General features: G+C 50.7%; 1 protein-coding gene across 1 annotated transcript in view; it reads right to left on the minus strand.

The window, feature by feature from the left end:
- CLPTM1 (CLPTM1 regulator of GABA type A receptor forward trafficking) overlaps positions 1 to 24,920 on the minus strand; it is a 42,303-nt gene extending 17,383 nt beyond the window's left edge. Inside the window, exons 1-5 of the mRNA XM_023182392.3 lie at positions 24,700 to 24,920; positions 18,122 to 18,234; positions 8,255 to 8,378; positions 6,866 to 7,024; positions 4,031 to 4,148 (exon numbers count right to left, since the gene is read on the minus strand). Of these exons, the coding sequence (XP_023038160.1) occupies positions 4,031 to 4,148; positions 6,866 to 7,024; positions 8,255 to 8,378; positions 18,122 to 18,234; positions 24,700 to 24,771 (586 nt within the window). The 5' untranslated portion in view covers positions 24,772 to 24,920. The remainder of the gene's footprint in view (positions 1 to 4,030; positions 4,149 to 6,865; positions 7,025 to 8,254; positions 8,379 to 18,121; positions 18,235 to 24,699) is intronic.
- Between the last annotated feature and the right edge of the window lie 2,149 nt (positions 24,921 to 27,069).

The raw sequence follows: 27,069 nt of genomic DNA on the forward strand, positions 1-27,069 counted from the left end.
AGTCCCAGCTACTCAGGAGGCTGAGGCAGGAGAATGGGGTGAACCCAGGAGGCAGTGGTTGCAATGAGCCAAGATCGCGCCACTGCATTCCAGCCTGGGCAATAGAGCGAGACTCCATCTCCAAAAAAATAAAAATAAATAATAAAATAAATAAAATTAAAAAATAAAAAATAAAATTTCTTTTTGTAGAGATGAGGTCTCCCTATGTTGCCAGGGCTGGCCTTGAACCCCTGGGCTCAAGTGATCCTCTCACTTTGGCCTCCCAAAGTGCTGGGATTGCAGGCATGAGCCACCGTGCCTGGCCTGTCTTTACCTTTTTACTCTTTAGTCTTTTTCTACTGGAAATATTTTAATGCCTTCTCTGGCTCACATCCTATCTCCATGGGATGGAGCTGCTCTAGAATACTGATTACTGGCCTTTTGGGAAGAAAAGGGGCTTTTCTTTTCTTTTTTTTTTTGAGACGGAGTCTAGCTCTGTCGCCCAGGCTGGAGTGCAGTGGCGCGATCTCAGCTCACTGCAAGCTCTGCCTCCCGGGTTTACGCCATTCTCCTGCCTCAGCCTCCCGAGTAGCTGGGACTACAGGCGCCCGCCATCTCGCCCGGCTAGTTTTTTGTATTTTTTAGTAGAGACGGGGTTTCACCGTGTAGACCAGGATGGTCTCGATCTCCTGACCTCGTGATCCACCTGTCTCGGCCTCCCAAAGTGCTGGGATTACAGGCTTGAGCCACCGCGCCCGGCCTTTTTTTTTTTTTGAGATGGAGTCTTGTTCTGTCACCCAGTCTGGAGTGCAGTGGCGCGATCTGGGCTCACTGCAATCTCTGCCTCCAGGGTCCAAGCAATTCTCCCACCTCAGCCTCCCGAGTAGCTGGGATTACAGGCATGTGCTACCATGCCCAACTAAGTTTTGTATTTTTAGTAGAGACAGGGTTTCACCATGTTGGTCAGGCTGTTCTTGAACTCCTGACCTTAAGAGACCTGCCCGCCTTGGCCTCCCAAAGTGCTGGGTTTCCAGGTGTGAGTCACCACAGCCAGCCCAAAGGGGGCTTTTCTGAACTCACACTCTCCTTCACCCTAGAGTTGGTGGGTGGCTCACTCCAAGTCCTTCTGGGGAGGGAGGCCTGCACGATCCTAGTATGCTTTTCAGGGTCACTGTCTGCAGATTCTATTTTATAGACCAGACTGACTGTGAATAAACCTTACCACACAGTGACATAGATTACACATTCACTAAAGACAAAACCACAGAAAACACTGGTATCGATTTAGGTTAACAGAATGATTAGGTGATCATCAAATGGGGGTAGAATATGGTGAAGAGTCAGCCACCTGGGTCACCTTCAGAGCGACCTCTGAAGCATGGGGCATTTTAACCCAGACCCCTGATGTATCCCTCTCTGCAGGGAAACATCTGTGAGACCAACCCTGTAGGTCACACCCCTCAAGCCACTTCTGCCCGGTTCTCCAAAGATCTCACCACATCTCAGCCGGGTGGGACACACCAACGCAGCACATTCTGCAGACACACTCACTCAGAATGGAGCTCAACTAACTCCAGAAGACCTTTCCAAGTCATCTCTGGGGACCTACATAGAGTCATCAACTTTTCATTCCATCTAGTATAGGTGATAAAAAAAATTATCATCCTTTAGGATATTTTTATACTAAAAGAAGTAGATAAGACCTAACTCATACAAATAGAATTCCGTCTGTTGCTGTGCCACCCAAAACCAGCCAGATGGATCTTAACCAAATCCACAGGGAATGTCTGGAATAGTCCTCAATAAAATGAAAGCTAGGTGGAGTACACAGAACTCCAGTTAGGAAAATGGGGGGCTGAGGAAGCCATTCTCCAGATCCGCTCAAACAGGTACAGTGAGAGATTTCTAAGGCTGCCCATCAGGAGACAGAGGACTCAAGGAAAAAGGTCACGCAGAACCAGGCAAGGCTGGGTGCGGTGGCTCACACCTGTAATCCTAGCACTTTGGGAGGCCGAGGTGGACGGATCACTTGATGTCAGGAGTTTGAGACCAGCCTGGCCAACATGGTGAGACCCCGTCTCTACTAAAAATACAAAAACTAGCCGGGCGTAGTGGCGTGTGCCTGCAGTCCCAGCTATTTGGGAGGCTAAGGTGGGAGAATCACTTGAACTCGGGAGGTGGAAATTGTAGTAAGCTGAGATAGTCCACTGCACTGCACTCCAGCCTGGGTGACAGAGTGAGATCTTGTCTTAAAAAAAAAAAAAAAAAAAAGAGCCAGGCAAGCAGAAAGATGACAATAACTATTAACCTCCCAAAAACAAGAGGATGGACAATGCTATGGTTTGAATATTTGTCCTGGTCAAAAGTCATGCTAATTCTCCCACTTCAGTAGCTGGGACTACTGAAGTACTCTAGTACTCCCCACTCGCACTGAAATTTAACCCCTAGTGTGCCCCTACTGAGAGACGGCGCTTTTAAGAGGTGACTGGGTCATGAGGGCCCTCCCCTCAGGAAGTGATTAACCCATTCATGGATTAGTGGGTTAATGGGTTAATGAGTTATCATGGGAGTAGAAGTGGTAGTCTTATTTTTTATTACTACTGTTTTTTCAGAGACGTGGACTTGCTCTGTCACCCACACTGGAATGCCATAGTGCAATCACAGCTCATTGCATCCTTGACCTCCCACACTCAATCAATCCTCCCCCTCAGCCTCCCATGTAGCTGGAACCACAGGTGCTCACCACCATACCTGGCTATTATTTTTCGTAGCGACGAAGTCTCACTATGTTGCCCACACTGTTCTTTGAATGTTATCTATCTATCTATCTTTTTTTTTTGAGACGGAGTCTTGCTCTGTCATCAGGCTGGAGTGCAATGGCGCGATCTCAGCTCACTGCAATCTCTGCCTCCTGGATTCAAGCAATTCTCTTGCCTCAGCCTCCCAAGTAGCTGGGACTACAGGCACGTGCTACCACGCCCAGCTAATTTTTGTATTTTTAGTAGAGACAGGGTTTCACCATGTTGGCCAGGATGGTCTCTATCTCTTGACTTCGTGATCCATCCGCCTCAGCCTCCCAAAGTGTTGGGATTATAGGCGTGAGCCACTGCGCCCAGCTCTCTTTTTGTTTATGAGACCGAGTTTCGCTCTTGTTGCCCAGGCTGGAATGCAATAGCGCAATCACAGCTCACCACAACCTCTACCTCCCGGGTTCAAGCGATTCTCCTGCCCGTTTCCCGAGTAGCTGGGATTACAGGCATGCACCACCACGCCTGGCTAATTTTGTATTTTTAGTAGAGACCGGGTTCCTCCATGTTGGTCAGGCTGGTCTCGAATCCCTGACCTCAGGTGATCCGCCTGCCTCAGCCTCCCAAAGTGCTGGGATTACAGGAGTGAGCCACTGTGCCCGGCCTCTATCTATCTTTTTGAGAGGTTCTCAGTCTGTTACCTAGACTGGAGTGCAGTGGTGTGATCCAGCCTCCACCTCCTGGGCTCAAGCAATCCTCCCACCTCAGCCTCCTGAGCAGCTGGGACTACAGGCACACGCCCAGCTAATTTTTGTATCTTTTGGTAGAGACAGGGTTTCGCCGTGTTTCCCAGGCTGGTCTCAAACTCCTGGGCTCAAGCAATCCTGCCCACCTCATCTCCCAAAGTGCTAGGATTACAGGCGTGAACCACTGCACCCAGCCCACAAAATATTTTTGAGTGTCTACTTCTATCAGGCCCCTACTGTGCGCAAGTCAACCATGGCCCTTACCCCTTGGTGAAGGATGTCTCCTCCTCTCCAAGAGTCCCTGTCTCCACCTGCTTTTTCTGGCCAATTCCCCTCTGGTCCTTGAGCCCTTCCTCCCTGGGTCTCCCTCCTTAGTGTCTATAGGGCTCATTAAGGCTGGGTGGGGCTTGAGCCTGCCCTGCCAATCCCACCCTCTTTGAGCACAGGCTTCTTGCCTGCCCTCCTGGACCTGGGATTCATTGTCCGCCACATCAGCCTGGGGGCTCCCAGGATGCTGGCCCCCAGACAGTGGGTCCTGGCTGCAGGGGAGTGACTTACTCCGGGACATGTGGACCGTGGCAAGGCGGCGGTACAGTGCCTTCTGCCGGGGGTCTGGGTGGAAGCCACTCTTGGTGAAGTAAACGTGGATGTAGATGGAGCCATTCTGCTGGACGCTCTGCAAAAGAGGGAAGGTCAGGTGGGCAGGCTGGGCAACTGGCGTGAAGGAAACGTTAAAGCCCTGCCTGGCACCCGTCCCCAGCAGTTTCCTCCCCGTCAATTCTCTGGCCATTTACTGAGTACTCAGGGTGAGGCGTGTAGCTGGGTGGCAGAGAGGTAAATGCTGGAGTCAGACTCAGACGCCCACTCTACCCGCCATGGCCGTGTGAGCTCAGCTTCTCTCTAAGCCTCAGGGCCCCACCTAGAGGATGCGAGGTCCCCACAGCACTGACCTGAGGGTACTACTACAGGGACTACATGGAGCACTGGCACACAGCTCAGTCAACGAGCTCTCGTTAAGCTCACTCAACAGGAAGAAGCAGCTGACTGACGTGGAGCTCCTACTACGGGCCAGACCCTGCCCTGGGCACTTCAGACAACAGCTCCCTAATCTAATGAGTTAACACACATGTCACATGTCAACCGTACACAATGGGTCATGTTACCACCCCATTTTGCAGATGAGGCAAACGGGGCTCATGCCAAGGGGTCATACAGTGTGTGGCAAGTATGCAGATGGAAACCCAGTCTGTGGGCTCCTGGGTGCTACTCCCTGCTACCTCCAGCTGGCCCCTCTCTGCCCAAGTCTTCCTCATTACCTCATCAAGTCTCCTTGCCTCCCAGGGAAGGGGGACTATTCTCACTTGAGAGGAAACTGAGGCGTCGAGAAGGGAAGCAAATTGTCCAGGGGCACTGAGTGGAGACAAAGGCGAGCACTGAACCTCTCTGATCTTTGAGCAGACCTTGGATTCACTTGGCCACATTGTGTTCTCCTCACTCTCCTGTCTTTTTCAGAGATGGGGTCTTGCTGTGTTGCCCAGGCTGGAGTGCACTGGCTATTTGCAGCTGTGATCGTGGCATACTACAGTCCTACACTCCTGGGCTCTAGCCGTTCTCCCACCTCAGCCTCCTGAGTAGCTGTGCTTACAGGCACGTGCCACTGTTCCCAGCATTCCCACCTTTGAAGTCCACTCAGACCCCACCTTGAAGCTTCGACTTAGATCCAAGCCCTTGGAAGTAGATCACCCTGCTGGGCCTGCCAGGCCTGGTCCTTCCTTGGATCTTGGGGCAAGGCCTGGGGGCTGGGCTTGAGGTCTCTGTGGGAGCCACCTCAGTGCAGGTCAGAAAGTCCAGCTGGATGGGGTGGTTCATGCCTGTAATCCCAGCACTTTGGGAGGCTGAGGTGAGAGGATCACTTGAGCTCAGGAGTTTGAGACCAGCCTGGGCAACATGTTGAGACCCCATCTCTACGAAAAACACAAAAAATTAGCTGGGCATGGTGGTGCATGCCTGTTGTCCCAGCTACTTGGGAGACTGAGGTGAAAGGATGGCTTGAGCCCGGGAGGTTGAGGCTGCAGTGAGCTGTAACTGTGCCACTGCACTCCAGCCTAGGCAACAGAGCAAGACCCCATCTCAAAAACAAAAGAATGATGGCTGGGTGCAGTGTCTCACGCCTGTAGTCCCAGCACTTTGGGAGGCTGAGGCAGGAGGATCACTTGAGGTCAGGAGTTCAAGACCAGCCTGGCCAACATAGTGAAACCCTGTCTCTACTAAAAAAATACAAAAATTAGCTGGGTGTGATCATGTGTGCCTGTAATCCCAGCTACTCAGGATGCTGACACGAGAATCGCTTGAACCTAGGAGGTGGAAGCTGCAGTGAGCCAAGGTCGCGCCACTGCACTCCAGACTGGGTAACAGAGCGAGATGCTATCTCAAAAAAAAAAAGAATGACTGTGTCCACATTCTGCTTCTAGCCACCCAGACAGAAATAGAACAGAAATGTGCCCTCCACCCCAAAGCTGAGAAGGCCTGTTGGGGAGAAAGGAATGAGGGCGGCTGTCTTGGACTCAGCCAGAGAAGGCCCCAAAGAGATGTCCCTTTCATTTATTCGGTACTTGCTGATTCTGTCCCCAGCCCCACAGTGGGCAGTGCTGGGGACATGGAAGTGATCTAGGCAGCCCAGCCTTATTATCACAAGGCCCACAGTCCCATGCACGAGTCTCAGTGAGGCCCCAGAGTGGGCTGGGATGGGGAAGTCCAGCAGGTGTGAGAACCCAGAGAGGGTGCTTAACCAAGTCTGAGTGCTCTGTGGGTCAGGGAGGGCTTCCAGGAGGAGGCAGGATTTGAGCCTAGGGCTGCGAGAGTCCACAGCCATAGAGCCTGAGTCTGAATCTCTCATGCAATGTGGCCTTGGGTAAATCACCTTCCCTCTCTCTGTCTCAGTTTCCTCATATGTCAGATGAGAATAACAGTTCCTGCTTCACAGAGTTGCTGGTAGGTTTCCACGAGTCAGCCTAGCTTAGTACCCTGCACTTAGCTCAATCAGCATTAACTAATGTTATTTTGAAATGGGGCTGCCTGATAAACTGGTGATAGGCAAACATCCCCAAGGACAATTACTAATCTTTCACTGGTTTCAAGTCAAGGACTGCACAACCTTAGAGGCAGCTGGCAGGGTCCCAGGCCAATTCCACCCATATCTACCTTTTTCTTGTAGGGGAAAGTGAAGCCCAGAGACCTCAGGGACCAGCCTGTGGTCACAGAGCGTGTGAGCCCAGGTAAGGGCCAAGCCTGGAGCCCAAACTCCACACTCTCTCAGCAAGGAGCGGACTGGAGGAAAGGTTCTTCAGTGCCAGTCAAGCAGCCATGGGGCCAGAAACCAGGAGCTGCCCCCACCTGTGAGATGTCGAGCTCAGCAAAGTGCTCATAGCAGCCGTCTGAGTTCTCGCCGCTAGTCCAGTCGCCATACACAAGATCGTGCTGCTCCCAGAAGAGTGCTGACGTGGCGTTGAAGTCTGTAAAGTGCTCGTGCTCTGAGATGTACACATGCAGGTTCTGTTGGGAGAGAAGGCAACAGAGCTCAGGCCTGCTCTTGAGAGCCTCTGCAGGCTGGCTAAAGAGCAGATGAAGAGCTATGGCAGCGGTCAGCACACGTAGAGGAACAGTAATTACAGAGGGCAGGGGAGAGGAGAGAGGAAGAGCAGCAGAGAGAACATATTTTCTCTCTTCTCATACCACCATGTCTGTCCTGGTCTGAGCCTGTGAAGTCAATGAACAAAGAACACTTGGAGACTGGCCAGCCTGCCAATTAGAATTTAGGGGTAGGAAGGGCCAGAAGCTCCCTGAATGATCTCCTGCCCTAGTGGCTGCTGGGCCTTCCTGGTCAGAGTCCTGCAGGCTTATGGACAAAGCAGTCCAGAGCTACAAAAGCACTGTCAGCCGCTGGACGTGGTGGTCCACGCCTGTAATCCCAGCACGTTTGGAGGCCGAGGCAGGTAGATCACTTGAGGTCAGGAGTTCGAGACCAGCCTGCCCAAAAAGGTGAGCCCTCATCTCTACTAAAAATACAAAAAATTAGTGGGACGTGGTGGCACATATCTGTAATCCCAGCTACTCGGGAGGCTGAGGTAGGAGGATCACTGGAGTCCGGGAGGAGGAGGTTGCAGTGAGTTAAGATTATGCCACTGCACTCTAGCCTGGGCGACAGAGTGAGACTCCATCTAAAAAAAAAAAACAAAACCACTGTGTGACCCAACAAGAACTTCCTCCTTTGTCAAGCCCCCATGGCCATGTTTGCTCAGAAAAGCCTAGACTGACAGGTCTAAACGCTTTTGCTCTGGACGCTCCCGAAGCCCTGCCCTGCCCATGCCCAAGCCCACTGTGGAAGTGCAGGTCTCCTCTCCTTCCGTGCCTACCTCCCACCAGCCTCTGCTGGCTCCCTGCCCTCCCCACCTCTCACACTACCTCCCTTGCACATATCCCTCTGCAACCTTGGAAGGCTGAATATATTTTGAAATATAACATCCAAAGACCCTGGCTAGATATTTTAACCAAATGAATTTGCTTTTTCTTTTGGGTGACACAGGTTTCATGTGCTGGGGATGGACCCAGGTGACACAGGTCTCAGGTACTGGGATGGGCCTAGAGTTCCTCAATCCTGCACCTGTTTTCCTAGACCTGCCAGTGGGCAGAGACCTGGTCTGTCCCGACTGCTGACATCACTCCCCCACATTCCACCCCTCCTTGCCCCATCATCTCCAAGTCTGCCCTACCGCCGGCAGTTACCATTAAAGTGTCTTTGGGGAACAGGTTGCGGCTGGCGACGCGTGGGGCTCCTCCGGGGCCTGTCTGGTCCTGAGGGGCCGGCCCTCGGCGGAACCAGCTGCTGATGGCCCAGATGATGAAGATCCTGAGGAAGAGAAGCAGCAAGGTGGTGAGTCCCCAAGCCTTGGCTCTCCGCAACAGACCCACTTGACTTCCTTCTGACTTGGCACATGCTGGCGCCTGACCTGGGGCTAGTGACCAAGTCAGGGAGGCCCTGAGAAGGTAGTCACAGGGCTGGCAAGAAGACAAGATGTCCCCAAAGACCACATCTGGGGAGGGAGCCCACATGCCACCGTTTGCCAGTGCAGGGGGGGCTGGCACTGCCCTGGTCTGCATGCAGACCCTTGACTCTAAGTCCCCAGGAGCTCCTGGTGACCACAGGGCTGCAGGGGCTGACTCTTGAAACCTCAGTCTGGGAAACCTGCCATCCAGCCCCTTGGGACCCCCCAGAGAGGATACTAAGACTCTGGAACCCCTTCAGTGTGCAGATGGGGGAATTAAAACAAAAACGAAATAAAGAAAACATAATAATAAACATGACACTTCTGAAAGAAAGAATCTGGAATCCCAGCATTTCAAAAGCACAGAACTGGGGATGGTTAATGGCTACAAAAAATAGAATGAACGAGATCTAGTATTTGGTAGCAAAACAGGGCAACTATAGTCAATAGTAATTTAATTACACATTTAAAAATAACTAAAAAAGTATAGAGGCCGGGCATGGTGGCTCACGCCTGTAATCCCAGCATTTTGGGAGGCCAAAGCAGGCAAATCGTGAGGTCAGGAGATCGAGATCATCATGGCCAACATGGTGAAAACCCGTCTCTACTAAAAATACAAAAATTAGCTGGTCCTGGTGGCATGCGCCTGTAATCCCAGCTACTTGGGAGGCTGAGGCAGGAGAATCACTTGAACCTGGGAGGCGGAGGTTGCAATGAGCCCGAAGGCACAGAAGCTTAGAAAGAGCAACATTTCTGAACTTTAACGGAATTTTTGGAGAAGCAGATAGTAAGCGATAGGTTAGTTCCAATTTTAGTAACAGTGGGCTAAATTATTCAGACCAACCCTCTCATTGGAAAGAACTGAAAAAGCTTGAAAAAATTAATACACTACGAAGACATCAATATATTTTATATTTATAATTATACATATTGATAGGATGAGAATATACGCTGCTCACATATTCTCATATTTGTTCTCGTGCATATAATTTTTATCAAGTTTACATATGAATACATACAAATAGACAGCTCTGAAGAAAGGACAAGACTGTAGGCTACCAAACCTTTAGGCAGAGAGTGAAGGGAAAGTAGGAATCCTAAAGTAGTAAAGGACGGGCCGTACGCGGTGGTTCACGCCTGTAATCCCAGCACTTTGGGAGACAGAGGCAGGTGGATCACCTAAGGTCAGGAGTTCGAGACCAGCCTGGCCAACATGGTGAAACCCCGTCTCTACTAAGAATACAAAAATTAGCTAGGAGTGGTGGCAGGCGCCTGTAATCCCAGCTACTCAGGAGGTTGGGGCAGGAGAATCGCTTGAACCAGGGAGAAGGAGGCTGCAGTGAACCGAGATTATACCATTGCACTCCAGCCTGAGTGACAAGAGCAAAAAGTCCGTCTCAAAAAAAAAAAAAAAAGAAGAAGTAAAGGGTCCTGGATTTGCAGGTCTAGGAAAAAAAAATAATAAGTAAAGGAACCCTATAAACTTCTTCATGTGTCTGAGGACATCTGCTAGGTGTTTTGATAGGTGACAAAAATGCTGGTCTAGGCTGGGTGCGGTAGCTCGCACCTGTAACCCTAGCATGTTGGGAGGCAGAGGTAGGTGGATCGCTTGAGCCCAGGAATTTAAGACCAGCCTGGGCAACACAGTTTCTACAAAAAATACAAAAATTAGCCAGGCATAGCAGCACGCACCATGCCTATAGTCCCAGCTACTCAGGAGGCTGAGGTGGGAGAATCACCTGAGCCCAGGAGGTCGAGGCTGCAGTGAACCATGATCGTGTCACTGCACTCTGGTCTGGGTGACAAAGCGAGACCCTGTCTCAAAAAAAAGAAATGCTGGCCGGGCGCGGTGGCTCAAGCCTGTAATCCCAGCACTTTGGGAGGCCGAGATGGGCGGATCACGAGGTCAGGAGATCGAGACCATCCTGGCTAACACAGTGAAACCCCGTCTCTACTAAAAAATACAAAAAAAAAAAAAACTAGCCGGGCGACGTGGCGGGCGCCTGTAGTCCCAGCTACTCGGGAGGCTGAGGCAGGAGAATGGCGTAAACCCAGGAGGCGGAGCTTGCAGTGAGCTGAGATCCGGCCACTGCACTCTAGCCTGGGCAGCGGAGCGAGACTCCGTCTCCAAAAAAAAAAAAAAAAAAAAAAAAATGCTAGCCCAGGGCACATATGACATATGAGGTAACCAGAGATCTACCCTACAGGAAACTAAGACCCTGCAAGGCGCAAGGCTCCACCCCTAGGAAGGAGGGAACCAGGCGGCCTACTCATTTCCAGGAGTTACACACCAGGTATGCAGGGCCAAGTATGCAAGACCACTCGTGGGACAAGGAGTCACGCAGGGCAGCTCAAGCCCTGAACCTGGTGCAAGGAAACCTGGGACTTGGTAATGTCCCCGGGCAGAAGCAAAGGCAATCCTCTCTGTAGAAAAATATGCTCATCCTAGCCCTGAAATTTCTATAAATAACTTTTCAAGGATAATGATCAGGACACAGACAGAGATAAGCCAGGCACAAAAGCAAAGAAGACATTATGAGTGAGAATCAGCAGCAACAACAGATACCAAAAACAAAATGAGGCTGGGCGTGTTGGCTCACACCTATAATCCCAGCACTTTGGGAAGCTGACACTTGAGGTCAGGAGTTTGAGACCAGCCTGGCCAACATGGTGAAACCTCATCTCTACTAAAAATACAAAAATTAGCAGGGCATGGTGGCAGGCACCTGTAATCCCAGCTACTCGGGAGGCAGAGGCAGGGAAATCGCTTGAACCCGGGAGGCGGAGGTCACAGTGAGCCGAGATCATGCCACTGGATGCCAGTCTGGGTGACAGAGTAAGACTCCATCTCGGCTGGGCGCGGTGGCTCAAGCCTGTAATCCCAGCACTTTGGGAGGCCGAGACGGGTGGATCACGAAGTCAGGAGATGGAGACCATCCTGGCTAACACGGTGAAACCCCGTCTCTACCAAAAAACACAAAAAACTAGCCGGGCGAGGTGGCGGGCGCCTGTAGTCCCAGCTACCGGGAGGCTGAGGCAGGAGAATGGCGTAAACCCGGGAGGCGGAGCTTGCAGTGAGCCGAGATCCGGCCACTGCACTTCAGCCTGGGTGACAGAGCGAGACCCCGTCTCAAAAAAAAAAAAAAAAAAAAAAAGACTCCATCTCAAAAAAAAGTCCTTAAAGAGAAGGAATATTCCTTATTGATTTATTCTTTCCTCCTGTTGCCTGGAGTGTGGATGTGATGGCTGGATCTTCAGCAGCTGTCTTGGGCTATGAGGATAAAGGGAAAAACCTAGCAATGGTGGAACAAATAGCAAGAAGGAGTCTGGGTCACTGAAGACTGCTGAATCCTAGTCTGCCTCCATCCAGACTGGTATATCAGAGAGAAATTAACCTCTACTGTGTTAATGGAGGTTTCTCAGCTGCATGTAGCCAGGTGATTATTAAATGATTCAAGTACTTATCAATTACCGGTATGATAACCATATAGCAGAAGAGGTTACGAGCCCAGCTTACTGTGACCTCAGTGGTCAACTTTAATGGTTGAAATGGAGATAATAACAGCGCCTACTCTCATAGAGTAGTTTATAAGCATTACATGCATTAAATTATATATATATATATATATATGTTTATATAGTGTGTATATATATCTGAAATACACACACACATGTACCTGAGAATGGAGCCTGGACACACCCAATATGCGATTTAGAAGTATTAGCTATTACTGTTATTTTAATCATAGGAAAAAGGCAGACAAAAAACTTTGGAGTGGAAAAACACTATGAGTGAATTCTACTGTGGGTGGGGTGCCTCCCTGCTGAGCCCTGATCGGGGCAGGATCAGGCACAGGGACTTGTCTCTGCCTGTAGAAGCCACGAGACCCTGGGGTCCAGGGTCTCAGGGGCCATGGCCCAGATGAACCATCTGCTACCTCCCTATGAAGTCCCTGATACGCATGGCTGGGGAAGGTCTGGAGCTGGCAATCTCTGGGGTACCAATGCCTCCAGCAGAGGCTCTCATTTTAGTAAACACACCTGGGGAGAGTGTAGAAGCAGTGATGCCTCCAGGCAGCTCTGCCCCGGCTTAGTGTGTGGCCTGTGGGGGTCCGAACCCCTCTGGGCTTCTAGGTTCCCATGTAGAAAACAAGGCCAGGCCTTTTTGGATTCCAAACCCCTAGTCACCGGAAGAACATCTGTGTGTATCCACACACCCACAGTTCTGTGGACCCTCTCAGAGGGCTCATGGCCACAGCCCCTCATCCATGCGCCCAGGCCTGCAGGAGACTGGACCTTTCTAATGCTTCCTGATATACTTGAGTAAGCAAAGAAAACAGACATTAAATCCTCTCTCCCACCCAAATAGGTATTCTACATTCACAGGCTCAGAACATTTTTAAATACATGAAAAGACGTATAATCAAAACTCTCCCTCCCACCCCGTTCCTTTATATACCCAGTTCCTGCTCCACCTCCCACTCCAGGTTAACCACATGTGCTCAAAACCACAAACACCACAGACACCACTCGCTATCCAGAAAGGCTATTCCTGCATAATCAGCTTCAAGCTACAAGGAGTTCATGGTCCCCTGAAAACAAACCCTGAATCCCATTTTCAGAACTGCAGCCAAGACGGTCTGTGAGCACCCACCCGAACCGATGTTTGATGCTGCCTAGTTCTAAGAAAGGAAATTAGCCCACAGTGTGACTTGTATTAAAAATGTCTCTCTGAAGGAAGCTCCCTATGCACTGCCGTGGAAAGATTTCGAAGATATATTGTTAATGAAAAAAATCAAGGAGCAGAACAGTGTGTAAAACAGGCTATCGCTTATGTAAAAACGAAGGGAAAGATAAAAATAATTTTCATGCAGAGCAGCTTGCAGCATGCAAAAAAAAGGTGATATATAAGAAAATCTGAAGTCTTTACATGGCCATGGGGAGGGGAGATGAAGTGGAGACCATAAGGGACAGGGGCCCATGACAGAAGCTTAGGGCACATGGCAGGAATTTTTGAGGCACACATGTCAGTTTTGCAACTTATCAAAAGGGTGGGGAGGTTTCTTTCCTGCACAGTTTCTCAGTGTCTGTCCTGTGTGACACTCTTGGAGGACACCAGGCAGGCGGCTCTGCTCTAGTCTAGAATGTGATCAGTGACTACATCAGGGATCATGAGTTGTGTTTTTTTTTTGGTTTTTTTTTTGAGACAGAGTCAATGGCACGATCTCGGCTCACTGCAACCTCCACCTCCCGAGTTCAAGTGATTCTCCTGCCTCAGCCTCCTGAGTAGCTAGGATTACAAGCACGAGGCACCACGCCCAGTTAATTTTGTATTTTTAGCAGAGACTGGTTTCTCCATGTTGCTCAGGCTGGTCTGGAACTCCTGACCTCAGGTGATCCACGCGCCTTGGCCTCCCAAAGTTCTGGGATTACAGGCATGAGCCACTGCACCCGGCCTCATGAGCTATTTCTTTTAACTGTTTCACTATATATTTCCTAAGGGTTTTGTTTGTTTGAGACACAGTCTCACTCTGTTGCCCAGACTGGATCATGGTTCATTGCAGCCTTGACCTCCTGGGCTCAAGCGATCCTCCCCCTTCGGCCTCCCTAATATCTGGGACTACAGGTGTGCACTATCACATCCAGCTAATTTTTTAATTTTTTAAAGAGATGGGGTCTTGCTGTGTTGCTCAGGCTGATCCTAAGTTTTTTTTTTTTTTTTTTTTTCACGTTGAACAACAAAAGGAATCATGGCCGACATCGTCTGAGTGTGTGCCAGGTCCCACACCTCTCAGTTGACACGAATTCTCTTGGAATCCTTTTGATGCACCCTAATTGTCAAGATTCCTGTCTGTGAAGTGGAAAGTGAGGCTCAAGAAGGGTGATCACCTGACCAGGCCACAGAGTTCAGAGGTGGCAGGGCTGACATGTCAGCAGGGCTGTGCTCTTACACACACACTGTCTGACACTACCTGTCCCCTGCCTCCTAATTTTTCTCTATTTTAAACAACTCTTATCTGTGAGCGTCTATATATAATCCCATTTAGGGTCAATTACAAAAGTGTGTGCTTATGGGATGGCCACCGATACATTACACTTTGTCTTCTTTCTTTTTTTGTTTTGAGATGGAGTCTTACTCTGTCACCCAGGCTAAAGTGCCTGGCTCACTGCAAGCTCCGCCTCCCGGGTTCAAGTGTTTCTCCTGCCTCAGCCTCCCGAGTGGCTGTGACTACAGCAGCCCGCCACCATGCCTGGCTAATTTTTTTTTTTTTTTTCATAGAGATGGGGTTTCACTATGTTAGCCAGGATGGTCTCGATCTAACCTCGTGATCCGCCCACCTTGGTCTCCCAAAGTGCTGGGATTACAGGCGTGAGCCACAGCACTCAGCCCACATTATACTTTTTCATTTTCACTCTTCTGCATTGTTTGAACTACTTAATTTTGTAAAGTAAACACACATTAATTATAAGTTAAGGGAAACAAGTAATAAGATTTTATGGAAGAGATAAGTAGCTGCCCCCGCAAAACCACTCTCCTCTTCTTCCTCAGTAATAGAAGTCCTGCTTTCCAGCAGGGTGCTCAGTTTCCCAGATTAAAGACCACATTTCCCAGCCTCCCATGCAGCTGGCCATGGCCATGTGAAGACATTCTAGCCAAGGGAATGACTGTTTTATTTTCTTTTTCTTTTTTTTTTTCTTTTTTTTGAGACAGAGTCTAGCTCTGTCGCCAGGCCTGAGTGCAGTGGTGCAATCTCAGCCCACTGCAACCTCCATCTCCCAGGTTCAAGCAATTCTCCTGCCTCAGCCTCCCAAGTAGCTGGGACTACAGGCATGCGCCACCACACCCAGCTAATTTTTGTATTTTTAGTAGAGACGGGGTTTCACCACGTTGGCCAGGATGGTCTCGATCTCTTGACCTCGTGATCCGCCTGCCTCGGCCTCCCAAAGTGCTGGGATTACAGGCGTGAGTCACTGCCCCCGGCGGGATGATTGTTTTAAACATCTCTGCTGTGCAATTCCTTCTATCTCATAAGTAGGGGAGCTGATTGCCTAATTGCACGGTGTGGTCTCTTATTTTGCTAAAATACATCTCCAAAACGGAAAAAAAATAAAAGGAATATCTATTTTGCAGAGGAGTAAACAAAGGCTCAGAGCAAAGAAGTTGGCTGTCACCCGGTCTAGGCAGGAAGGATAGAACCCAGTGCCAAGTATATTTCCCCGCTACCACCCAGCATCTCCCCAGGGCCTCGGAGAGAAGCTGGGCTTTGAAAAAGCAGGCCCTGGGGTTCCACTGCCCAGGAATAGCATGTGAACCCACAGGTAAAAGGGTCACCACCAGGCAGTCACAGAAGGACAAATGCTGATTCCACATACAGGAGCTAACTAGAGTAGTACAAGAGAGACAGGAAATAGAAAGGTGGCTGCCAGGTGTTGCAAGGAGGAAGAAATGGGGAGCTGGTGTCTGATGGGTGTGGAATTTCAGTTTGGGAAGAGGAAATTCTCAGGATGGATAATGGTGATGGGGACACAACAGTGGAGATGTACTTAATGCCACAGGACTATATACTTAAAAATGGTTAAAATGGGCCAAGCGCGGTGGCTCACACCTGTAATCCCAGGACTTTAGGAGTCTGAGGCGGGTGGATCACCTGAGGTCAGGAGGTCAAGATCAGCCTGGCCAACATGGCAAAACCCCATCTCTACTAAAAACACAAAAATTAGCCAGGCAAGGTGGCGGGTGCCTGTAGTCCCAGCTACTCAGGTGGCTGAGGCAGGAGAATCGCTTGAAACCAGGAGGCAGAGACTGCAGTGAGCTGAGATTACACTATTGCACTCCAGCCTAGGTGACAGAGTGAGACTGTCTCAAAAAAAAATAAAAGGTTAAAATGAAAACATAGGTTAAAATTGTAAATTTGATGTTATGTGCAGATGTGGGCTGAACCACATCTCCTGAAATTCGTATGTTGAAGTCTTAACCTTCAGCACCACCGTGACTGGATTTAGAGATGGGGTCCCCCAACTTTTTTTTTGTGGTAAGGTTTCACTCTGTTGCCCAGACTGGAGTACAGTGGTGTGATCTCGGCTCACTACAGCTTCAACTTCCGAGGGTCAGGCCGGGCGCAGTGGCTCACGCCTGTAATCCCAGCACTTTGGAAGGCCAAGGCAGGTAGATCATGAGGTCAGGAGTTCGAGACCAGCCTGGTCAACATAGTGAAACCCCGTTTCTACTAAAAAAAAAAAAAAAAATTAGCCAGGTGCTAGGTGCAGTGGCTCACGCCTGTAATCCCGACACTTTGGGAGGCCAAAGTGGGTGGATTGCCTGAGGTTGGGAGTTTGAGACCAGCCTGACCAACATGGAGAAATCCTATCTCTACTAAAAATACAAAATTAGCTGGGCATGGTGGCACATGCCTGTAATCTCAGCTGCTTGGGAGGCTGAGGCAGGAGAATCGCTTGAACCCAGGAGGGGGAGGTTGCAGTGAACTGAGATCGCGTCACTGCACTCCAGCCTGGACAACAGAGCAAGACTCCATTACAAAAATAAAAATAAAAAATCTTCCAAGGCTCAAGTGATCCTCCTACCTTAGCCTCTCGAGTAGCTGAGACTACAGGTACATGTCACCATACCTGGCTTTTTTTTTTTTTTTTTTGAAATAGAGACTCGCTCTCTACCCAAGCTGGAGTGCAGTGGCGCACGCAACCTTTGCCTCCTGGGTTCAAACAATTCTCCTGCCTTAGCCTCTCGAGTAGCTGGGACTACAGGCACGTGCCACCACGTCCAGCTAATTTTTGTATTTTTAGTAGAGATGGGTGCTACCATGTTGGCCAGGATGGTCTTGATCTCTTCACCTCACGATCTGCCCGCCTCGGCCTCCCAAAGTGCTGGGATTATAGGCGTGAGCCACCGTGCCAGGCCAGATTTTTTTATTTTTAGTACAGACAGGGTCTCACTATGTTGCCCAGGCTAGTCTCAAACTCCTGGGCTCAAGTGATCCTCCCATCCTGGCCTCCCAAAGTGCTGGAATTATGGGGGAGAGTCATTGTGCCCGGCCCAGATAGGGTCTTTAAAAAAGTAAGGTTCAGTGAGGTCATTATGGTGCGCACTAAGCCAGCATGACTAGTGTCCCCATAAGAGGAGCTCAGAACACACAGAGGAAAGACCACATGAAGACACAGGGAGAAGATGGCCTTCTACAAGCCAAGGAGAGAAGCCACAGAAGAAACTGCCCCTGCCCACAGCTGGATCCTGGACTTCCAGCCTTCAGAACTGTAAGACGGTCAATTTCCACATTTCAGTTGTTTCAACTACTCAGTCTGTATTACTTGTTACAAGGGCCCTAGCAAACCACTTCAGTATTTTTTGTGTTTTTATTTTTTTACAAATCAGGTAGCCCCCACCAAACTAGAACAGGTTCAGGGAGACTCCCTACTTCAATATGTTTTACCAGAGTAAAACAAAGGTTTAGAAAATATTCCATTATACAAAAAAAAAAAGTATCTCTACCAATACAGTAATGATCACTATCCTCAGCTGATCAGCTGATTTTTCCTTTCTTCCTTACTTTTATTTGGTTTCGGTGAACAAACCCAAGTCCCATCTGCTCACCTGAACAGCACACCTTTGATGACCTGCCAGGCATTGGGTGCCGGCTGGGCTGGTGGGTTCTGAGGCTGGGTCTCTGCTGGCGGGTCCCTCCCGATGCTGCCATTGCTGGTCACCTGTGGGGGACAGAGGCCAGGGTAAGGAGGGAGAATGGACACGGGGGCTATCTTACACACCATCACACATTAAGGCCAGACACAGGCTGGGCAAAGAGTGGCTGCTTATCAGTAACTGCAGAATGAATCAGTGACAGCACCTGGGAAGGTGGCGCCCTCTTGTTTTAGGAGGAAAACACTCCCAGAGCACCTCCTCTGCGCTGGGACCCAGTGGTCACCTAGAGAGTCCTTTGCTGTCCTCCTGGGGTTCAACAGCCCGGTGGGGAGACAGACTCATCTCTAGACAGTGACTGTCCAGAACGGGGCTGGAACGCAGGAGCCCCGAGAGGCACCTGGTCCAGCCTAGAAGTCGGGGTAACTTCCTGGAGGAGAGGGCATTGGAGCTGTGACTTAAAACATAGCAAGCTGGTGGCGCAAAGGAGGAAGTGAGAGAAGCAGCAGGTGTAGAAATAGAAGATTAGAGACACAGTCTGATTCTGATGACTGTCCACTGCTCCCTGGGGCTGGAGCCAGGATGCAAGGAGGTGGCTACTGGGGACAACAACAGAAGGAGTCTCATGGCCGGTGCCAGATTCTTCAAGGCTGGGGCTTAGCTGAAAGGGCCTTACCTGGGCAAACCATTCCTGAGACCCCCTCTGTGCCCAGCGCTGCCCTCCAAGGGCCCCTGGTCCAGCAGGTGAGACAGACACAGAAAAACACAACCAGACTATCAGCCACTACCGTAAGCCACGGCCACAGGACGTGTCTGTGACAGCACACAGCACACTAACCCTGAGGCCAAAATTGACCAGCTCCATCTGGCTGCTGAGCAAAAGGAGGCTCAGAGAGGTAAAGCCACTTGTCTGGTCACTCAGGAAGGACAACCGCAGAAGCAGAATGACAGAAGGGAAGGGGGGCGGGCGAGGGAGCCAGGCACGGCTTCCCAGAGGAGGTCTCTTCACTCAAACACAGAAGGTCACATCAGAGACTCTCAGAATGCCAGGTTTGGAAGGGGATGTTCTGCTCACCCTTCGTGCACCCTGCTAGCTCCCTAGTCCTGTTCTCATTCACCCCTCCTCCCAGCTGTCCCCTCAGCCATCAGCCTTCAAGAGGCAGGACCAGGGCTGTCATGGTCACAGTTAGCTTGGGAACAGCAGCGGCACAGAGCAGGGGTGTGATACACACTGGTGTAGCCACTGCTGCCTGAAGGGCTCACCCTGGACACTCAGGTCACCCAAACCCACTTCCCTCTGAGGCTCCAGTGTCTGGCCTTCCCCTCCACAGCCCCCAGTCCACTCCTCTGCAATGTTTTCTCTGTTCACCTCACCCACCAGATAGCAAATGCCCCAGGAGCATGGTCAGAGGGGCCACATTTGTTAAATGTGTCACTTGTCAACTCCTGTCCCCTTCACCAGCAAAAGCTCTGTCCTGTAATCTCCCAAAGTACAGGACAGCACTGTAGGGGCTCCAGGGTCAAACGGGCCTCAGTTATCGTCCTGGTCCCACCGTTCTTGCTGTGACACCTTGGGAACATCACTTCACCTCTCTGACCTGTGGATCAGATTGTGAAAATACTGGTACCTTTTAGACAGAAATGTGGGCCCTGCTTGCCCAGAGCTGAGGATCTAGAGGGAAACACACTAGAACGGTAAACAGGATAATTAAAAATGGTACATGGAAAACATGCAGGGGGAAGTGACAGCAACTGAGTTGGGCACAGGGATCCACTTTGGAGTGGGTGGTCAGAGAGGCCTCCCTGAGGCGCTCCCTTTGGCGTCTGGGTCATTGGGTGAGACCCTTGGGCTGAGACAGAGGAAGCCACATTCTGATGAGATCTATGGAGCGGGGGTCGGCTGGGGAAGCTAAATCAGACAGGCACAAGGCCCCTCCTCATGGCCAACCCAGCTCCTGGGAAATTTAGGGGCCCACATATGGGTTTCAACGGGTCTGAGCTGATTTGGGGTCAGGAATGGACACTTGATGCCAGGCCAGGATTTGAAGCTACATCTGGCTGACTCCCAGGTCTCTTCTCTTACCTGTTAGTGATGGGCAATCTGGCTGGGAACCTTCCCACTGAACGGCAAGTTAAAACCACAATGAGACGTCACTTCACACCTATTAGGATGGCTATCAGCAGAAAGACAGACAATCACAAGTGCTGGGATGTGGAGAAACAGGAACCCTCATACACTGCTACGGGAAAAGGAAAAGTGCAGCCACTTTGGAAAATATGGCAGTTATTTAACGAGTCATATGTGCACCTACTACACAATCCAGCAAACCCATCCTGAATGGCTACCCAGGAGGCAGAAAACGTGCGGCCAGGCCGGGCACAGTGGCTCACGCCTATGATCCCAGCACTTCGGAAGGCCAAGGCAGGAAGACTGCTTGAGCCCTGGAGTTCAAGACCAACCTGGGCAACACAGCAAGACCTCATCTCTATAAAAAATACAAATATTAGCCAGGTGTGGTGGTGGTGCATGCCTGTGGTCCCAGCTACTCAGGAGGCTGAGGGGGGAAGATCAGTTGAGCCTTGGAGGATGAGGCTAATGAGCCAGGATCGCACCACTGCACTACAGTCTAGGCAACAGAGCATGACTCTGCCTCAAAAACAATGGCCGAGTGTGGTGGCTCATGCCTATAATCCTAGCACTTTGGGAGGCCAAGGTAGGAGGATCCCTTGAGCCCAGGAGTTTCAGACCAGCCTGGGCAACACCGGGAGACCTTGTCTCTCTTTACTCAGAAAAAAAAGAAAAGAAATACCGCCACAGAAAAGCTTGTACATGAATGTTCATAGCAGCATTATTGGCAACAGCCAAAAACTATAAACAACCCAAATATCCTTTGAGGAGTGAAAGAATAAACCATGTCACGTCTGTGGACTGCTACTCAGTAGTGAAAAGGAACAAGTGAGAGCAGGTACTTTAGGATTTCCCCAAAGGCCAAATTTCCCTGATCCTAGGTTGTAAAAAATAAAATAAAAAGGAACAACTGCAGATCTGTGTAACATGAACCTCAAACCCATTATGCCCAATGAAAGAAGCTGGACACAAAAGACTGGATGTTGTTTAGGTCCTTGTTTAAGAAATTTGTAGAAAATTACAGAGATAACACCTCTGTGGCCGCCTAGGGCTGGGAGCAGCAGAGACTGCAAAAGGGAACTTTTTGAGGGGACAGAAGCTTTCTCAGACCAGACTGTGGTGATGGCTGCACCACACAACTGCAAAAAAGGACCAGGAGTCAATGAACTCTATCCTGACAACAGGTTAACTAACATTATACCATCTAAATTTTACTACAAGGCTGGGCGTGGTGGCTCACGCCTGAAATCCCAGCACTTTGGGAGGCCGAGGCAGGCAGATTGCCTGAGGTCAGGAGTTTAAGACCAGCCTGGCCAACCTGGTGAAATCCTGTCTCTACTAAAAATACAAAAATTAGCTGGGTGTGGTGGCAGATGCTTATAATCCCAGCTACTTGGGAGGCTGAGGTAGGAGAATTGCCTGAACCCAGGAGACAGAGGTTGCAGTGAGCTAAGATTGTGGTGACAGAGTTTCCAGCTCCTATTTCTCTGAGTAAAGGCCAAGTCCTCCCCAAGGCCTCCAAAGCTTGGCATAATCTGCATCTGTCCCCACCCACTCCTCTCCCCTCACCCGCTCCAACCTCCTTGACATTCCTTCATCACACTAGGCACCTCCCACCTCAGGGCCTTCGCACTGGCTGTTCCTTTGCCTGAAAGGCTTTTCCCTCCTATCTCTGGGACTCCCTCTCTCACTTCCTTCAGGTCTTTGTTCAAGCATCACCTCCTCAGAGAGGCCTTCCTAGACTACCCTATTTAATTGCAACTCTTCTACCCACCCCTAACTTCCTATTGCCATCCCAGCTTTATTTCTGTCCGTGGCACGCAGAGTCATCTGAACTGCTGTTTTTCTTATTTATCTTATTCACTGTGTGTCCCTGTCTGTGCTTCCCCTATAAATTCAGCTCCAACTAGAACACAAGGGTAAGGGCCTTCAAGAGGGCAGCACCTATTTTGTTCACAGCTGTATCCCCAGCATCAGCACAAGGCCTAGCATGTAGTAGACTCAATTTGTATTCGCTGAAGGAATGAATGACAAAGCTGAGTTCCTGGCTATAGGAGCAGGCTGGCTAAAGCAGGAGGCTGGGCTGAGGGTCTGCCTGCTGTGCACTAGGCCATGGGCATGGGAGAAGGGTGGCAGTGGCTGTGGACACATCAGTGACTAAGACACAGTTAGTTCCTGCTCTTGGATCTGCACATCGACTCACACACACACAATGCCCAGCAACATCTGCTAAGGGGCCCAAGAAGCAGCTGAGACCACCAGGGCTAGGCAAGAGCGGGAGGAAGCTACATTTTATGGCATGTCTTCACTGATTACCTGGATCCACCACTGCGCATCAGGGAATTCCACCTCAGCCCAGCCTCTGTTTCAAGATCCACTCATTCTACAAACACTGAGCACCTCCTCTGTGCCCAACCCTGAGCTGAGTGGTGCTAAGGAACTAGTGGTGATCAAGGCAGTCCCGGCTCTGCCCTCCTGGGGCTCCCAGTCCAGTGGAGGAGACCAGTCCCCAGACAGTGAAACCCAGCGGGTGCAGGCCTGGAACAGGGGATCCCAGACAGTCAAATAGGGCTTTCTGCAGGAGGGAACATCTGAAATCTGTAGGACTAACACACATCAACTAGCTACAGAGGGGAGAGATCTGTGCATAGACTGCGAGGAAAGAGACTGAGAGGCAGGCAATAAAAGAGGTTTGGAAATAAAATAGGTTTCAGAGCAGTGGATCCCCTTTAGCGCAGTGGTTCTTATGCAGGGATGACTTTGCCCCCCTGCTCCTGGAACATTTAGCAATGTCTGGAGACATTTATGGTTATTACAACTGGGGAGGGGCGTGGATGCTACTAAGCTACTGACATCTAGTGTGTAGAGGCCAGGGATGCTGCTAAACATCCTAAAATGCGCAGGGCAGTCCCCCAAACAAAGCATTATCCAATTCAAAATGTTGACAGTGCCGAGCTCAAGAAATCCTAGTCTAGTCTGAAGAAAAGAGTCGGATCATGCAAGGCTGTGATTTATAAAAGAATTTGTACTTTGTCCTAAAGGCAAAGGGGTAAGTCGTGATTGTTTTTAAGTAGAGTTGGTACAAGAGAAGATCAGAGTGCCATCTGGAAGCTCAGGGCAATCAGAACAACCTGGGCCCTGGTCTCTCAATCCACCACCAACCCAATAATCAACAGAAACCCAGAGGGGAAACGACCTCCTTTCAGCAAGACTGGAAAACCCTTGAAGACAGGAACTGAGCCTTCATTCCAGCACTAACTCAACACACATTTCCTGAGCTGTCCCTGAGGCCAGGCCCTGGCTGAGAATGCTGAACAGATTCAGAGCAGATATAGTGGGCTCTATCACACTAACTTCAGCCAGGTGTCCTCCCCAGGTGATACCACTTGCTTCTTCTCTGGGCTCCCCCAGTCCCTGGACACAGACTTCTGTCAGCAACCTAATCATTCCGGATTATAACTGTTTGTTTACATGTCAGTCTCCTCTCCCCGTCCCATGACAGTAGGGATATGGCTGGCCCTCCTGTCCAACCTCTGCAGTTAACAGGGGAGAAATAAAGTCCTGAAGAGGGAAAGGAACTTGCCCAAGGTCATACAGAGAGTCAGCTTCATTCTCCCCTCTCAACCCGCACTCCTTTCCCCTGAGCTGCCTCCTACATGTCAGTGACATCCCAGTGGGTGGGTCGACAGCACCTTGATGTCTCCATCTATTCCCCAAATGCCTAAACGGTAGCTGCCTAAAATGGTATGCTCTGCAGTGTGTTAAGGCAGCAGTGGGTCAGAAGTCATCCGTACATGGACTAATTAACCCACAGGACTAGTTCATGTTAAAAGCACATCCATACCAGTCCCTGTGTCAGCAATGTCTTGTAACTTCTACATAAAGTTACAAACCTAACCGGGATGACCTTCTGGAAGCGCCTTAGTCTCACTGTTCCTTGGATTCCCGTCTGTAAAATGGGTCTGTCGGCCATGCCCTGCTAATCCTGACTTCCCCAGAGCTAGAAAACTCTCAATTAATCACTACGCACACCTCCAGCACTACAACGAAACCTGAACGCCAGATCACTCTAGGAACGGCCTCAGAGCCTGGAATCGCGGAGTCGAGAACCCAGCGCGCCAAGGCACAAGCCTGCGCCCCTCCGAGCCACTGTCTTCCCGGCTCGAGCGATAAGGCTGGTGGCAGCCTGGCGCGAGCGCGCAGGGGACCCGACACGCAACAGGGCCCCGTTCCCGGCACCGTCCGGCCTCCCGGGCGGTCCGGCCCTCCCTGGGCCGGGTATTCAAGGTCCCTCTGGGCAAGGGGCCCCCAGTGCACTGGATTCCACGACAAGGAGCAGGACACGCCCCGCGGGAGGCCCCCCAACTGGGGAAGAACCCCCTCAGTCCCCTCTCGGCCTCCGTACCTGACCGGAGCCGCCTCCCCCGGCCGCCACCACGGCGCTGCGGGCCCCGTCCGCCTCCTGCGCCGCCGCCATCTTCCCGCTCCGGGTCCCCGCCCCCGCCGCCAGCCCCGCCCCGTCCCCGACGGCGCAGCGTAATCGCGCGAGATTTCATGCTTTCTAGCCCCGCCGGGCCACCGTATCCGGCAAGAGTGCCGCAGCCACGCCTCTCAGAAAGGCCACTTTCGGCTGTGAAAGGACCAACCTGGCTACCGTATTTCTCTTTCCCGCAGGCTCTTTCCACCTGTTGGAAACACTGTATGTTCCGAAGACTTTCTCGGCCAGCATGCACCTCCCATAAGTTCTGTTTCTTCCGCCCCTTCACGTTAACCCATGTTTTCGGTTATATGAGCCTTGCGGGCCATCCTGTCCGCTTCTCCCTGCCGATTCTTTTCGTCCTTTTCGTTCCATGTTTCTTGAGCTTTACCGGCCACAGTACGGCTTCGAACCACGCCCCTCTTTCGTCAGAGAAACCTTTCTAGCCACCGTATTCGGAGTCGAAGAGCAAGCGTTTTGCCCAGCACCCTTGTCTTCTGACCCGTCTTCCTAACACAACTCTTTCGTCCAAGTCTTCTGAACTCATAGCCTTTCTGTGTATTTAGAGTTCCAATTCCAGAGGTCTTAACGGCCAACACATCTCCGATGAGACCCTATGATAGACCCCGAAGCCTTCGGTCAGCCTTGCCTAGCACGCATGTGCGTTCCCTTAGTGGTCCAAACCTCGCATCCCTGGACTAGGCTTTACAGGCTCTGAGAATTCCACAGTTTTTCATTAGCTGTGTGTCTTCGTACAGCTCTAAACCCGGCCATGTGCTGGAAGACCCCTGGCTTGGAGAGGGTGTTACGGAGGCCCAGAGAGGACAAGACTCTAGGAGGCTGTTAACTCTTCACACGTGAATTTGGGTGGACGTCTGGCCAGAGTTCAAATCCCTGTGGTGCTACTGACCGGATAAGAGATCCTGGACAAGTGACATCTCTCTCCCTCTTTTTTTTTTTTTTTTTTTAGATGAAGTCTCACTCTGTCCACCAGGCTGGAGTGCAATGGCGCGATCTCGGCTCACTGCAACCTCGGCCTCCCGGGTTCAAGTGATTCTCCTGCCTCAGCCTCCCGAGTAGCTGGGATTACAGGAGCTCGCCACCACGCCTGGCTAATTTTTTAAATTTTTTTTAATTTTTTTTGGTTTTTTTGTTTGTTCGTTTGTTTTGAGGCGGAGTCTTGCTCTGTCGCCCGGACTGGAGTGCAGTGGCCGGATCTCAGCTCACTGCAAGCTCCGCCTCCCGGGTTTACGCCATTCTCCTGCCTCAGCCTCCCAAGTAGCTGAGACTACAGGCGCCCGCCACCTCGCCCAGCTAGTTTTTGTATTTTTAGTAGAGACGGGGTTTCACCGTGTTAGCCAGGATGGTCTCGATCTCCTGACCTCGTGATCCGCCCGCCTCCCAAAGTGCTGGGATTACAGGCTTGAGCCCCCGCGCCCGGGCCAATTTTTTTTTTTTTTTGTAAGTAGAGACGGAGTTTCACCGTGTTGGCCAGGCTGGTGACAAGTGACATCTCTGAGCCTCAGTTTCTCCCCTTTTATAAACTAGGGATTCTAATCGTACTCGTTATTCATCTTCCCGTTTTGCCCCCCTGTGTTATTGGGAAGACGTAGTTAGATCGCGAATGTAAAACATCAGGCCCTGGGCCTCATGCTTAAGTGGTCAATATTCGGGGCGCTGTGATTATGAACTTTATATATTACCTGGAAAGAGAGTAAGCTTTGCATTGGGATATTCTAAATATTTATCATTTTATTATCGGTTTCCTCCACTTTCCTCTAGGTCTCAGCTCTGTAATACTAGCTCTCGCTGTAGGAAGCTCTCCCTGAGTTGCTTTCCCATCCTGCCTTGCCTCCTCAGCTCCTCCACCCCACCCCTGCTCACTTTGTGTCATCACTGTCAGAGATGGGTGTGTCTCCCCAACTGGGCAGGCTGATCCTGGACTGTTGTGGTCACTGCTGTATCTCCAGCACTGCCCGGGGGATTATTGCTGAAAGAATGAGGCTCTCGGCCGGGTGCAGTGGCTCAAGCCTGTAATCCCAGCACTTTGGGAGGCCGAGACGGGCGGATCACGAGGTCAGGAGATCGAGACCGTCCTGTCTAACACGGTGAAACCCCGTCTCTACTAAAAAATACAAAAAACTAGCCGGGGGAGGTGGCGGGCGCCTGTAGTCCCAACTACTTGGGAGGCTGAGGCAGGAGAATGGCGTAAACCTGGGAGGCAGAGCTTGCAGTGAGCTGATATCCGGCCACTGCACTCCAGCCCAGGCGACAGAGCAAGACTCCGTCTCAAAAATA

This window comes from Piliocolobus tephrosceles, chromosome 21 (assembly GCF_002776525.5).
Source record: "Piliocolobus tephrosceles isolate RC106 chromosome 21, ASM277652v3, whole genome shotgun sequence".
NCBI classification, from domain to species: Eukaryota; Metazoa; Chordata; class Mammalia; order Primates; family Cercopithecidae; genus Piliocolobus; species Piliocolobus tephrosceles.